Source organism: Tribolium castaneum, chromosome 2, assembly GCF_031307605.1.
Source record: "Tribolium castaneum strain GA2 chromosome 2, icTriCast1.1, whole genome shotgun sequence".
In the NCBI taxonomy this organism is placed as follows: domain Eukaryota; kingdom Metazoa; phylum Arthropoda; class Insecta; order Coleoptera; family Tenebrionidae; genus Tribolium; species Tribolium castaneum.
This window is the reverse complement of record NC_087395.1, coordinates 18,529,107-18,545,026: the sequence shown is the minus strand read 5'-3', so window position 1 is coordinate 18,545,026 and position 15,920 is coordinate 18,529,107. Positions and strand designations below refer to the sequence as shown.

General features: G+C 31.3%; 2 protein-coding genes across 2 annotated transcripts in view; both read left to right on the top strand.

Moving 5' to 3' along the window:
• The first annotated feature begins 2,488 nt into the window (after positions 1 to 2,488).
• Positions 2,489 to 15,920, top strand: part of Meltrin (meltrin) — a 29,863-nt gene continuing 16,431 nt past the window's right edge. The window contains exon 1 of the mRNA XM_008201673.3: positions 2,489 to 2,678. Coding sequence (XP_008199895.2) covers positions 2,591 to 2,678 — 88 coding nt within the window. The 5' untranslated portion in view covers positions 2,489 to 2,590. The remainder of the gene's footprint in view (positions 2,679 to 15,920) is intronic.
• On the top strand, positions 2,700 to 5,926 carry LOC107398688 (uncharacterized). Its single transcript, XM_015983757.2, has 2 exons — positions 2,700 to 5,419; positions 5,476 to 5,926. The coding sequence occupies exons 1-2, from the start codon at positions 4,753 to 4,755 to the stop codon at positions 5,898 to 5,900; spliced, it is 1,092 nt and encodes a 363-aa protein (XP_015839243.2). The 5' UTR covers positions 2,700 to 4,752; the 3' UTR covers positions 5,901 to 5,926.

Sequence of the window (15,920 nt, the reverse complement as noted above, 5' to 3'; positions counted from 1 at the left end):
ACCAGTGTAAAGGATCAGTTTGTATTTATTTTCAAATGAAATCTTATTCTTAAGGGTCCACTACAGGGCCAACAGTATTTTATTTTGTCTTTAACACTCACTGTTACATTTCGCACTCAATGCGTAATAATATTCAAAGAGCACCAATTTTTTCTTCAATTTCAGGATTTTTTTCTGAATTAAATAAAGTACTGATTGCATTTTAAAAGTCTTTCTCCTTTACAGCCTAGGTAGAAAAATGTATCCTGTAAATATGATTTAAAAATGTTACTTAAAATGGCTGTAAATCATTAGAGGAAAGTGGTTGAAATTCGACGCTTTTTAGCGTGGATAGTTTCCATCTTAAGATTAATTTGAAATAAATTCAAACTGATCCTTTTAAGGTTACCAACACTAGAGGTCGGATTTTTTAAGTATTTGGAAAACTCAGTTTTTATACATATTATTTTGCCTTATCGTTTACTGTATTTTTGATCTTAAAATAATCCGGCCAATAGTTACCATACTATAAAATCAGGCTCTTACAAAATTTTATTAATGTTATTTTTTTAACCTTTCTACGAGCTGCTTTCTCTTTTTTTTTTAATCAATCCGTCAAAATGTGTGTGTAACATGTATTTTGTGGGAACGTGCTTCTTCACATTTTACAATTTTACAACAATTTACATTGTTGGATATTATTTGAAGAATAAAATGTTGTGGTGTTCAGCTCCTCTTTGTGTAAATCGGTTCATTTATTCCACCTTGTGGATGATAAATCACTTGATATCACTTGTGGTTTAAAAATCTACTTGTGAAATAAAGCGTCCGATTTACACTCAAACTCGTTAAATAAATAATTATTATGATATAACATTTGAAAACATTTATTGTTAAAATCATGTTTATTTTTCAAATGCTTATTTTTGATCTTTCGAATATTTTATACAAATACTTTTTATTAATTTTACATCCCTTGATTATTTTACATTATACATATTTTCACACACTCAAAGCAGCACTGCCTGGGCAAGATAGTTTGAAGTAACCTTATGCTTATGCGGTTATATTTCTACAATTGGCTTTCTATTTATCTTTGTTTTGAGGGGTAAAAAATCTTTGATCAAATTACTGTTGAAATAACACACCCATACGAATTTCTAGTTTATTAATTTTTTAAATTTGTTTAATATTATTATTATTTTGGTTTAGTGATTTCACATTCTTTGTTTTTGGTTCTCTGTGGCACTAGTCGATGTGGGTTATAAATGTCTTTAATACTTTTGACTATTTCTCGCACTTGTATTCATTGTTTTTCTATTTTCATTTGCCTATAGCCTTTAATTTACTTTTAAAAATATATTTATTTGATTTATACACATTTTCTGACTTAATATTCGGTTTCATTTCAAATGATCTGGTTATATTAGTATTAATTTTTATTTATTCTCCGAGACAGTGTAAAAACTTTCGGTTTTTCTCTTGTGTAAGGAATTTTTGACAACTGTTTGGCATTTCTTAATACGAAACGTCAGACTATTTTTAATAGATTTAAAGCAATTTTAAACTTCGTTGGGTCTAATTTAAAGAATAAAAAGTTTTTTGTATTCAACTCCTTTTCGTGGAAATCGATCCATTTATTTCACCTCGTGGATGATAAACCACTCGTGAAATAAAGCGGTCATTTTACACTCAAACTCTGAATAAATAACTTACATTATTTTTCTTAGTGGAAAAAAGTATAATATTGATGTCGATATAACCTGTACAAAATAATTGAGCTTTTGCGTAACAAATATTGTCAGTAGGGTTCAGTTGGTGTATTCTTGTTTCACAAAAATCAAATGTTTGTGACCTATTTTACTTTAATTTTGACATTGTTAGTGTGGTAATATTAGCTATTTCAAAACTATGAAAACGCCAATGTTGCATTTTACCAAATTTTTTTAAATAAGGTTGATAAAAGTGTAAAATAGTTCTTAATGATTAGATCTCACATTGAAAGTATAAATTACATTAGCTATTATACTTTTGCAGTGCACGAATAATTTATAACACCTAATTTTGAGAGAAAATGCGACCTTGGCGTTTTTATAGTTTTGAAACAGCTAATAGAATTGTTTAGAGTTTTGTAATTGTGTATAAATAATTTTATGGATTAACCATCAGTTTATAGTTATCGTATCGTGTATATTGGACTAGTGATAATAAATTTTTATTACAAGTTTATTGTCTTTATTTATTCTCATATTTTATTTTTCGTATTCTTTGTAAATATTCAGCAACAATAGTTGTCTAACATCAGAAAGTGTTATTAGCAACTATTGTTGTGAATGTTTACAAACAATACGAAAAATGCAATCAAACTTTTAAAAGCAAAATAACTACGGGCAATTCAAATCGCCCGCGATAACACTTAGTACGCGCTGGCCACAATAGATGTGCTAGTGACACTTTCGCTCTATCGGAACAAGGACAGATGCGTTTCTGTAAAACTGTTATTCTGTGGTTATTCGGCCTCGGCTCGCGCAGCGATAAAGACGTGTTGTTGTGCTTCTTTTGAAAGAAGTCGGTCTTTTGTGCAGTATGTGACCAGTTGTTCAGTGAGAATATGGCGGATTTAGTGTACTATTATGTTTGCTTTGTGTTGTTGTTGTTGTTATCCTTGCAGCAGGATGTAGCTGGATCCACTGAAAGAAGTAAGCCAAATGAGGGGTCCGCGGCGCCCCTTTTTCCAATTGACTCCAATTCAATTAACTTCACTTAATTAATGCACCGTTTACGGAAGATGATCCGAATTTATCATTGTTGAAATAAATCAGTCGGTTTAAAGGACAATAATGGAGTCATTGTTCGCGATATGCGTGTAAACATTGACACATATTTAATGTTTTCGTCCATTTTATTTAAATTCCCTGGCCTTGAAATGGGGATGATGGTGTTAAGTGCTGGGCTTGACGTTGATTGAAAGCTTCGATAACTGAAAGCTCTTATACGGCGACGATTAAGTGATTTTTTAAGCGCGATAAAGTCACTTCTGACAGACCCGGAAAGTGGAATCTGTTATCATCTGAATTATCAAAACACACATTCGACATTCTTAGAAATTTTCCTCAATTTTTGGTACTCCCGAAATAAACCCGCGACAAAAAATCGGCCATAGCATGTGGCAGCAACCTAAATAGACACATCTGCAACATTTTCGCCCTCCCCCAACTTTGTTTATAGCTGTAGCACGTGTCTTATTGGACATCAGCACCCTCGTTACGAAAATTATGGTTCATTGTGTTTGTTAAATAAAGGGAGCGCCTTTTATTTATTATCTCAAACACTCCCCGCGTTTCCTACTGTGTATGTTATACCTATTTGATTGTCAAGTTTCGAATATCAACATCTGCTTTTGAAAAAACAGAGAAAGAATAAGACGGGCCTGAGAACATGTGAATTGTCTGGCTCTGACGCATTTAAAAACCGGATACAGTTCGTAGCTTCCTTTATTGTTGTTTTTCAACCATTTGGTGACGAGAAACAAAGACAAACGGCCAAATTTTGGTGCTTCCTCCAAACGTTATAACTGGACTGCGAACTACAATGGAGTCCGGTTGTAACGAACTCGAAAGTGCATCAAAATCAGCCCGTTATATCTGAAGTTCGCTATAAGTGTTTTTTAGCAGTTATTTTTACTTTATATATGAAATAAGACGAAATAAATAAGTATCCATTGTAAAAAAACATGAATCTCTCGGGAAACAGTAATATAGGGTGGCCCAGCTCAGCTCTCGTCTTCTGTAGCTCAGTTTATTAGTAAAGTTGAATTTGTGATATTTTGTAGGTGTTATTTTATGCTCCACGACGTATTTTAGGAAATATTTTTTGATTATACAGAGTGTCCAAAAATTATGACTTCAACATAATATATTTTTTAATGTGATGCTATTATTTTTTTGTGATCATTGGGATACCTTTTTAGCTTCTTACATGTCTAAACTTTTTTCAAATCGGTTCAGGGATTACCTTAACAAAAAATAAAAACCAATAAAAAATCGGTTTTACAAGATGTAACAGAATTATTTATTAAGTTTGATTGTATGACTTACTACAGGGGGTTTACAATTTACTTCCAAACTTTTTAAACTTGAGAGCTTTTTATTTTGCTTATTTCAAATGGCAACCCCTGTTTATTTTTATATTATTGATGGGGAAATAGAAAGTGAACGTTTTTCCTCATTACAAGCCTAACGTAAATCTTAACACATTCCGAGTTATTTGATAAAAACTTGTTTTGTCATTAAAAAATAATAGCATACTATTAAAAAACAATATTACGTTGACGCCTTATTTTTTTGGAACACTCTGTATAATTAAAAATATTGTCCTGAAATGTGTCATTGAGTATAAATAATATCTACAAAATATCTAAACTCCAACTTAAATAATAACTGAGCTACAGAGGGCAGTAGCTGGGCTGGACCATTCTGTATGTATACTGTGTGAATCTTATATCAGGCGTTCATTAATAAAAAAACTCGCAGCATGCGTTGAATTTTTTACGTATTTCTTAGCTAGTGCCCATGGCTAGTACACAATTTTGGCATTGTATTGTTGGTTGCCTATTAAACCAGAATTCATAACCTGACATTTTTTTCGTTTCCGCCGGTTTCCACCAAAACAAGCTTGGTTTTTGTGTGATTGACTGATTGTTGCTTCTGTTTACCGAACATAAGAAAACAGTATTTTTCAATACTAAATTTCGTGTTTTCTTGATTTGTAATCATGGTGTATACCAGTGAACAAAAAGCCTTTTTGTTGGAAAGTTATTTCCGAAATGGACAGAAAGTGAACGGTGTTTGGAAATATTCAATTCAACCGTGCCTGGAGGAGTTTCGAGAAGCTTTTCCTGAGGTTGTTATCGTCTATGAAGAATTTAAAAACACCCTTCACCGAAATGTGAACTTGTTTCGTGGAACTGCGTCCACCTCGCGTAAAGAAGGTAGTGGAAGACCAACTGAGCGAACAGAAGAAGTTATTCATGCTACACAGGAAATTTTGGAGCAAGACCCAAAAACTTCGATTAGACATCTGTCTCAACAAGTTGAACTTTCTGTTGGTACTTGCCATAAACTTTTACGAAAAGATTTACATGTGTACCCATATCGTGTCCAATCTGTGCAAGAGTTACAACCTGTGGATTTTCCTAGGAGATTACAGTATTGTCAGTGGTTTTTGGATAACATTGCAAATAACAATGAACTTTTGGAAAAAACTTTCTTTACGGACGAAGCATGGTTTCACCTGTCTGGCTACACGAATTCACAAAACATGAGAATTTGGGCAACAGAACATCCTCATGAAATTGTGGAAGAACCTCTTCATCCAGAAAAAATAGGTGTTTGGGCAGCTATCAGCAAAAGAAGAATTGTCGGTCCAATTTTCTTTCAAGGTTGAGTGTTTTTTCGTAATGCTAGTGTTAAAACTACAGTTTGATGTGCTTTTTAGGAACATTAACTGCAGTTCGTTATCGCGAAGAAATTCTTACGCCTTTTATCGAAGAACTTCACGATGATGAATTACGAGAAGGTTTGTTTCAACAAGATGGTGCAACAGCGCATTGCACAGCAGAAACTTTAGACTTTCTGAGAACGTTTTTTGATGACAGAATAATTAGCAGGAATACAGCAAATGATTATCCCCCAAGATCATGTGATTTAACGCCTTGCGACTTTTATCTTTGGCCACGCATTAAAAATTCAATTTTTGTTACACCAATTCCAACTATTGATGAATTAAGACGACGCATTCAACAGAAAATTAATGAAATTAACGAAAATCCACTTGAACTGACTAATGTGTTAAACAGTGTTCGAAGGCGTTGTGTTATGTGTGTTGAGCAACAAGGAAGACATTTCCAACAGTTTTTATAGTTAATAAATAAATATTTTTACGAAAATGTGTTATTTTTTAATTGTCAAAAAGTAAGGTTATGAAATCTTTCAATTTGACAAGTAAGTGCACGAATTAATCATAGACATACAAAACAATTGTTTTTTAATTTCAAAGCACTCTAGAGTTTTTTTTTAAATGAACGCTTGATAGTTATAATGCAAATATTGTAAAGAGTGATAGTAGAGCCCAAAAGAAGTGAAAATAATTCAACTTGCATTATCCCAATATTCATAGTTTCTGAGATATAGAGAGTTTTGGTGGTCAAATAAGTTTGGGACCAACAAAAATTTTAAATCAATCTGATATCTTCTGATTCTTGAAAATCTATTACATTGAGGTAAAATTAGCGAAAACAGCCACAGAAAAAAAAATCATTTCCTCAAAAAATGTCTCAAAAGACGCAAACCTAGTTGATATTTCGTTTTTTGATGAATTTTTAGACGCTGAAAGTAGCGCCCTCTATATCTCAAAAATTAGTAAATGTAGCAAAAATTCGGATAAAGCATGTTAATTTATTTCTAGTACTCAGCGTTTAGATAGCTATATCTCGCACTGTGTTATTTTTTACTTTACAACAATGGCTAGGGACATTTAATAATTGAGATGGAAACGGTTATTTTTTACGATAAGCGACAGTTCTCAAATTTTTGATTGTTTGTTCTGTTATCAACCCATTAGCAAAAAACACTAATCTATAAAAATATTAATTTTAATTTTTTTTGAGAGATTTGTTACAAAAAATATTGAACCTAACTTGTTTGGAAAGTAATTTTCCAAATTCGCACTTCATGCAGCACTCGCTGCGCTCGTGCAGTAAACAAAGTGCTCGTGTGGGAAATTGCGCTTTGCAAACACGTTTGGTAAATAATTATTGCCTCCCTTTGAAGTCTACTATAAAAAAATATTTGCACAACTATTAAATATGCACTGTAATGACACGTGTTTATTGATTAATTTTTTTTAGTTAGTAATTCAATAATCTTTTCATCAGTTAACACTTATTTTGCTGCTTTGTCATTATTAGTCCCAACATATTCCTTAAAATCCGGTGAAAAGTTCGTTATAAAATACATTGAGCTTATGGAAAGATTTTCGGTGCTTGAAAAATAGCACGTTATAGCCGGAAGTTCTTGATAACTGGACTTTACTGTATTTTTCAAGTTCTTGCCACCATTGCTGTAGTAGGCGCTAGATAAATTACATACAGGGTGTTTGACGTCAAATTCGAGCCCACATTTTTGGTACAAACAGTACAACGAACAAAGAGAAATTTCGTTTTTGTGTTCGACATTGGTAGTCAAAACTGCCTCATATTTCATTCATATTTAGCTGTGGGAGTGGCAAGACCATTTATTTCGCGTTTGATTGACTTTCAAGTGCAAAAATGCTACACCTTCCTGTTAATTGACCCATCGGATGAGTCACGAACGGTTTCTACGGCAACGAACGTAACGTGGTCACTTCGATCCGCTCACTTTAATTAACACACTATATGGTACTTAAATTTGAGTAAGATTGTCATGAATCATTCTTTCTCCTGAAGATTTGAGTGAATCAGGAGTTTTAAAAGCGTCGATTTATATTCAAGACGGCATTTCCGGTTCTAGGACGCTTCACGTTTCGTCTGCACATCCCATCGCCTAATTAGTTCGAAAGAAATCCAAACGGTTGTTTATAACAATAAAATTATGCGTCCCCACGAAGGTCAGCCGCTTGTTTTTTCACAATTTAACATTCAGAACGTTGGTAATGCAATTACACATTTTACCGGGAAATATCTCATTAAAATTTGAATAGAAATGTCTCGTGTGAATCATGGAAAAGGGCAGAAGTGATGCATTTTGCATTGTTTTTGTTGGGAGGAAATCGTTGCGATAGTTGGACGGGAATTGCGGTTTGATAACCTTGTGGTAATTAATCGTCTGAGGAGGATAAGAAGAAGTAGGCGCCCTGGTGGCGCAGCGAAAAGCTCTCTAAACTTGGCCACGATTCAATGAAATTTTCACGTAGAAATACGACTGCGGAATGATAAGTTTCTAGGTCGGGGTTTAAATTGAAAAGTGCTGGATTTTGGACCGGGGGAAATTTATGGGCAATGTCACGTGACGTCTAGACGAAGGGAGGGTCGCTGATAAAATGGTAATGTGATGGGTTGGGTATTATTTATTAATTGGTGTAGGTAATTCAATGCATACATTATTTTTGGATGCGGATGAAAAAAAGGGGTTTTATTTTGATGCTGTATTGATGTGCTCATGTCACTGACCTCAGATTTGGCACTCGCTCAAAATCAATTAAATATTTAGGATAGCTTTTCGTAAATGAAATGAATCAATTTTCACTCTTCCATAAATCCTTGTTTATCAAGAGAGTCCTGGAAAGCATACGATATACCGGGTGGTCACTGATGACTGTACCTATGAGTTGGCGACACTGAATTTGATTCAATGGCTTGCTGTTGGTCTGATATTGGGAATTTTATTTATATAGAAACGTATAAGCACTGTTACGTAAACCATGTCCTGTTGCAAACAACCAACAGAATGGTCAACTTAACCTCATATTAAATTTATTGATACACTTCGGGAATCGATAGGAAACTGAAATCATTTTCAAATTTAAAGTCGAATATTGAAACGCAAATTTGTTATTTGAAATGTGCATTAGAACCAATATCAGATAACAAATTCAACTTACTAATCAATTTAATTTGCACTTTGACTGCAATTTAGTCTTGAATTGAAAATATTGATAACATTGATAATAAACCATTGGTTTTTATATTGGCCTGTTTCCTTCACTTGATTCTTCATCTGTTTTCATGTTTGGTTTTTAAAACAAAACTTATTAATGCACCACCCAGTATATTATTGTGGTTTGACTGTAGTTTTACCATTTATTTATAAATAAGTGGTTTTGCTTTTTGTAAACAAAAGATATGAGTTTTTGAAGTGTATTTAACCGCTATAGTAAGTACAGTCGAGCAAAGTGAAAATGACGTCTCAATAAACCAGTCTCTGCTATGGATGCCGACCCTTCTAACCTCAAGCAGGCAGGGTCGGAAATTATCGAATTGCAAACTAGATGTAGTTTCAAGATTTTTCAAGAACTTTCTTTAGGGGCCAATTTACAGAAAGCGGAATTAAAATTTAATTTAGAATTGAACTAATTACAATTAAGTTGCCATTTATTTTGTACTGACAAACGTCAAGTTGAATGAAAATGTAATTTTTTTTAATGAAAAATTTAACAACCATGAAAAGTTAGCAGTTTTTTATGTTTAGCTTTATTCATCATCGTTTGATAACTATAATTTTGCGTTATAGTTTGACAAACCTGTCAAATCTAATTTGTTTCGATGTCAAATCTAAAAAAAGTTTAATTTTTTACTACATAACCGTAAATAAGTCGGAACTATTTAAAATAACAATTTGTTCTGAATAATTGCAACTAAAAATTGGTAAGTTAATAATTTTCATAAATTATTTAAAATATCATTGTTGTACATATTGTACATAATATAATCAGGTTTAGGTTTAAAATAAAGAAAGTATTTCGTACAAAAGTTATGTTACTTAATTTAATTTTAGATTACAGTTTGTAAAAAAATACATTAATAATAAATTGTTTTTTGTCAATTTTATTTTACTAATGAATAATTTTCTTTAAGAAAAATTTTTTTTAATTGTTTACTATTCAAAAACTAAACATTTTCATTAAATTTGAAAGGAGGTATTACAATGATTAAAAAATAGATTTTGTAGCAGAACTAGAAAATTTTAAATAATTTTGCGTATTTTTTTTTCTGGTTGAATTAAAAAAATATTTTCATTCGTTTTTAGTAACTATTAGAATACCAATAGAAAACTTAGGGCTGGCTTACAGAACTTGTTAATTGCAACTTAATTGTAATTTGCGATTAACTTGACGTTTGTTAATAATAAATGGCATTTTAATTCGAATTAGTTTAAATCTGAAAGAATTAAAAAAATCGCGGAAAACGCACACGTGGAATTAAATCTTCAAATAAACACTGGTTTAAGTTACATATTTGTTATTTTAAATAAAATGATGTTTAAAATAGAGTAAGCCAATTTTGTATTTATTATTGTGAATTATTATGAAAAAAAGGTTAAAAAAATATTAAGTTAAAAAAAGTTAAGTTTAATGCTTCATTTTCCTTTAAGAAGTGGTTTGTTAAATTTTTCATTTAATTAACTTGACGTTTGTCTATGCAAAATATGTGGTAACTTAATTCGAATTATTTAATTCTGAATTAAATTTTCATTTCGCTTTTTCTAAACCAGCTCCTAAAAAAATTATTTTCTAATTACGTCAAGTTTGCAATCCGTAAATTTACGACTCTGCCTTCTTGCAGTCAGGTCGGCTGGATTATTGAGGCGTCATTTTCACTTTGTTCGACTGTACAACTACTATTCAAACTTCTAAATATGTAATTGTTTTCCGTGTTTCATATTTTTATTTTTTATTTATTTTATCACCAAATGTTTTAACTTTACCATTTTATTTTTCAATTTGCAAATTATTTTATATATTTCGCTAATACAAAAAAAAGTTGAAATGCAACGTTAATGAAGCGTAAAGTGCAAATTGTTTGCATATTTTATGTTTCCATTGCACCATTCTTCATTTTTGCAAAGTAGCAAAGGTCTTAAAATGTTTATAATATTATTTTTTAGTTTCCACACACCTAATAAATTATAAGAACATTGATTCAAAAAATAAAGGAATAAAGGCATTGACTCAAAAAGGGATAGTAATGCTGAAGTTTAAATAAACAGACCAAGAACAAAAATGTATAAACACAGAATTTTTGCTGTTGATAACAACACAAACGTCGGATCGGATTTTAAAAATCGCTGTAGGGACAGGAAGAAACTTTAAACTAAAGTTTTTCCTTATAATTTAAAATTATATCAAGAGCAAAGAGGTTCTACTTTACTGCAATATTTCAAAAGTAAAATTTTCATAGGTGCAGTTGTAAATAGCGTAAAATACTTAATCTTTTATTAAATAAAAACAAAAACAAGTTTCATTTAACAGTAACAAATAGCTGTAATCAATGGTTGAATAAAAACATTTCGACATTGTTAATCACTAAACGATTGTTAATTTATTTCAAAAAATATATATAGTAGTCATCGAACAAATCTTTTAATATTTATAAGCCTTCTACGTACACTATTCTACCAGAAATATTTGATTTTATGGGTTTAGTCCAGTAACTGAAATTAATTAATTTTTCCGTAGAAAAAGAGTTATTTGGAGTTTTGGACCATTCTGTCCATATATTACATAAATTGGTCAGATACGTGGGAATAAAAAATAATCTTCGAGATTAATAAAATTGCTAAATGCAAACTTACGAGTTCATTTATAAAAGTCGTTTCAAATTAGTCGCCTTAACAAGGTCACATTATTTTTTATTTTCCGTTAATATTGAGCAATCTTGTAATTAAAAGTAGTTTAAAAGTAAAATCACCCTTCACTAAACGCCACTTCCGTTTCAGTTCTAATGACTTGAGTGAATAATTTTGATTTTTTATGGTAATTAGTATATTAAATTATTAATTTCTCTATAATTCGATACTACCAATTTATTTTCGGTTTCTACTCCAACGACCCTAACCGAGTATTTTGAAATATGAATTAGCCTTCCAGCGAAAGCCCATATTCCGATCCAGTTGCTTGCCTGACAGGCTCATTTTAAATTCAGACATAATAGGAGCACTGAAAAAATCTGTTTTGAAAGTAAATCACACGCAAGACTTACTGCAGTAAAAATCAACGAAAGAATGTCATCTAACCAGGGAAATGGTGGCTGAATAGAATAATAACAGGTGGTTTGGCTCAAAATTAAATACACGCGACGAAAGAAAGTTACTGTAGCAATTTTTGTTTGTCAGTTGCATCTGCACAGACAGGTGCTGCTATTTTTTAGCAGATGTCTTGAATGTCCGTCCGCCAGTTAGGTACGAAGAACCGGCAGTTTATGTCAAAGGTCGATGACTAATTAATGTCCCAGTTTAACTCACTTAAGTCTGATTAAATGTCAAGAAGTGATGGAAGTAGCGCTGCAGAAGGTTGGAGCTAATTACTAGAGCATTGCAGTTTGCGATTTGTTTACAAAAACTCCCATTGATAAATATTTAGGCGGAGTTTTAGTTAAAATGGAAAATTGCCCAAGCCATGGTCAAAGACAACCGATAGATGTTGCACAATTCGCAATATTTTTGGGTAGAAAGTAGGTTTCGCTTATTAAGTAATAATAAACATCCTGATCGTGCCTTTCTAGACTTCACCTGCGCTCTAAGTTTACCCAAGTTATTCCGGGAGAGACTAAAATAGTAACAAGGGTCTAGTGTGCAGCTGATTATTATTTCGTAACGTAATAACTGGTGCACACATTGGCCCGTTTATCACCGATTTGTTTATCAGTTTGTTTTGGAAATTGTCCAGAAAATTTTATAATTGCTTCCTCAATCAATCCATTTAGCGAAAAAAATCAACAAGACCGCGTCCCACATACATACATAATTAGATTAATCTTGAAACAATAACCGTAACACTGATGTAATTTCATTTTACTTTCTAATCGTTTTAGGGGAACTTATGTAAACGGCCTTGAATTGGCCAAAACTGACCTTGGCTCGATATTGGCTATTAGAGAAAAATAAATATTTCATAAAAAATAAATTTGTTTATTTTTCCCGTCAAGGAAATGCACGTTGTAAGGCTTCCTCGCTACATTTTCATTCAACCGAGGTCAATAAACCAGTGGCGCGTCGCTGCGACAATTGACCTCTTGTTACCTATATTCGATTTTTCTGTTTGTGGAGCACAATCAACAAAGGAAATATTGTCTTGAGATAACCTCGACGTGTTTGAATTTTGCCGCCAAGGCGGGGCCAAAATTTTCATAATCTGGTGGTCGGTTTTCCAAAACGGGACGTTTAATTGTAAAATTGTTGAGACGCCTTTTTTGGTTGCAAGGAAATTACAAATTAAAAGCACATATAAACAAACAGTTGTTTACGTCTCATTTGAAATCGTTAAGTGATTTGTTGTTCGGCAAGATTATTTGCACTAAAAATTATTTAGGAAAAACCGGCGCTCCTCCACGCACAAGGTTGGCAAATTATCGGGAACTATTGTGTTCTCGGCTTCTCCATTCAATAATAACTTTTTAAAGACAGTGTATAATCAAACATAAAATACATTATGAGAGGGTGAAGCAGTGTAATAACAAAATAATACCGTGAGATTTTCAAAAATGTTGATCTAGTTGTCCAAGACAGTTTTGGACATATTGACAGATAAAGCGATACTGAAGTTATTTACGCAGTGCATTTACTGTTGAGGTAATTGTCATGGATAACTAGATCAAAAATTCAAAAAATCGCTTGGTAGAAATAGTGTTAATTTTATTGCTACAACACAACAAACATGAATAACAAAAACATAATGCATTAAACAATAGCTTTGAAAATCTTTCAAACAAAGTAGATGTATGTTACCTACAATTAATTGTTTACAAATGAGATATAATAATCTTATGAAGTAAAAAGTGAATACTTAAAAAAATCTTCAACGTAAAAAAACATCTAAAATTATGCACTATGGGCACAGGATTTACATAATTAAAAATACTTTAAGTGGTACATACAGGGTTATTTATTTAAGAGTCTAGGCCTACCAGGTAAAAAATGCAACACAAGAAGCTTCATAAAGCTAACTGGATTCCTGTTTAACCGATCAGATCGTATGTTTTTTTAGAATCAAAGAATGTAATCTAGTAAAACGAGGTTTGTTCGTTCGTATTGCTCTACTTTACTAAAGTGTATGAAAAATACAGTTCAGTGTGAGGATTAGATTTGTATAATGTTGAGCAATTTGGGACAGAACATAAATGAACACGATTTGATGGAGGTTGGGAGAAAATTTGATTTGCATGTAAGTGATTTAAATCATAACGATTTGATCACTGTATGTCATGTAGTTTCATAATAAAAATAGTGAAGGAGAGTGAATTAAATTATGTTAGACCATAATATGTAGGTGTACTCGTGAAACAAATTACTATGGATTTTTTTATTTTAATAAAATTATAGTGTATCTGTTTTATAATTCTTTTAAGTCAAATATGGTTTTTACAATTACGGAATAGCTATAAGTATTTTAATTAAAGATATATAGGGTCACTAAAAAGTATGAAATTCTTCTTGAAATTTGGTATATGCTAAAGAAAATTATAGCAACGTTTCTTTGTACACCATATAGTTTTACAACAAATTTTGGTGTTTAAGATAAGCAATTTTCACAATAAGACGTTTTGACAAGGGTGACCCGAAAATATTTACGATACACATCGGTTCGTCTGAAAGACTACAACCTGGCTGTAATAAATCACATAATAAGCTTGCCTAAGTGATCAGCTTAAAGGGTCGTTGCGGTTTGGGGTAATCATAAAAAAATTAATGGTGTACAAAGAAAACATTGCTACAATATATAAATTCTATCGTTTCGGATGCTTATCAAATTTCTATTTCTATTTGTTCTGAGAATACTAGGCTAACTTCATTTATTTTTGTTAAGTGGCAACAAAGATCAAATTTAATGTTTTTAGGAAGAGCATTTTTTCTGAGTTCTATGGTGTGACACATGCATACCTTATTTTATCGAACCTTGAAAAAAATTATTGAACTAATAAAATTTTTAAAAATGTAAAGTTTTGATTGTTTTAGAAATTTTGTTTGTATCTATCATTAGATCTTTGCCGCTTGATTTTTAACTAAAAATAAGTTAAAAATTAATAATAATATAATAATAATAACACTTTTAACTAAAAAAGAACAGATTTTAACAAAAAAAAGCTTAAACACGATTTTCATGATTTTTATATTATACTATTTCCAGCCTATAATAATTAAGTGAAAAACAAGTTACTAATACTCCGCGATTCAAGTACTTCCGGACTAAATTTTAGTTTTTCCTTTATAAAACGTTTTATTTTTCGTTTTGATGAATCACAATGTTTAGGATTAACTCACTAATAATCCATTACGAATATTTGCTTTTACCTGAGGAAAATTGTTAAAATTCTTTAAAATCTTCGACTTGTGAATATTTTCAAATGACCAAAAACAAATCCACTATCAACAATAAATAATTAGTAAATCACAAACTAAAAACTATTATTAACATTTTACAAAGATCGTTAAACGAATTTTTTTTGGATAATTTACAAATGATAATAACAGTATTTTCAAAGCTAACTTAATTTTACTTTTCCACAAATCCAGAATTATTTTTTTGCCTTTAAATAAAAATAAAAGTGGGTATATGTTACATCAGTGAATTCAAAAAAAAAATATCATTTAAAAATGATTATATCTGATTTTTCGTGCCATTTAAAAAAATCAAGTTAGCCCTGTATTTTCAAAATAAATGATGATTGAAAATTGGGAAAGATATCAGATGATAGAATTTAAGCACTTTTTGCTGTCTCCCAAATTTTAAGGTACTCTGTTTAATTGTTCTGAAGATATTAAGCTGTATCCATACTTTTTGGTGACTTTGTGTAAAGCGAAAAAAAGGATACGCCATTTTGCATGTACTTTTATCAAAATAAAAAGCCAACAAATAGCACTCGCAACAAAATATAATAATACTTTTATGGTGAATACTGAATTTATTTTTTTTTTGTAAATTTGTTGTTCTCTTGTAATTTTTAATATACGTGATGATTTATGAATAATATGTTTTTTTTTGGCGGTTGTAAGTTTTGCGATGGAAATTGTTGATAGATTTTGTAATAACGTACAATTTTGTAATGGGTCAATAACCTGTTCCTTTTCTCTCAAGTTTTTTTAAATTAAAAATGCTACTTGTTTCGACCATTCACTTAAATGACCATCTTCAGGTATCAGTTTTTTTTATTTACCTAAACGTCACCATTTTGTACAGCAGAGTTTGTA

What these genes read in the sequence shown, in the direction of transcription:
- LOC107398688 (XM_015983757.2), top strand. Translation starts at nt 4,753, where the DNA reads ATGGTGTATACCAGTGAACAAAAAGCCTTTTTGTTGGAAAGTTATTTC. An exon ending in CGGTCCAATTTTCTTTCAAG is followed by an intron (nt 5,420 to 5,475) that starts GTTGAGTGTTTT and finishes TGTGCTTTTTAG; the next exon opens with GAACATTAACTGCAGTTCGT.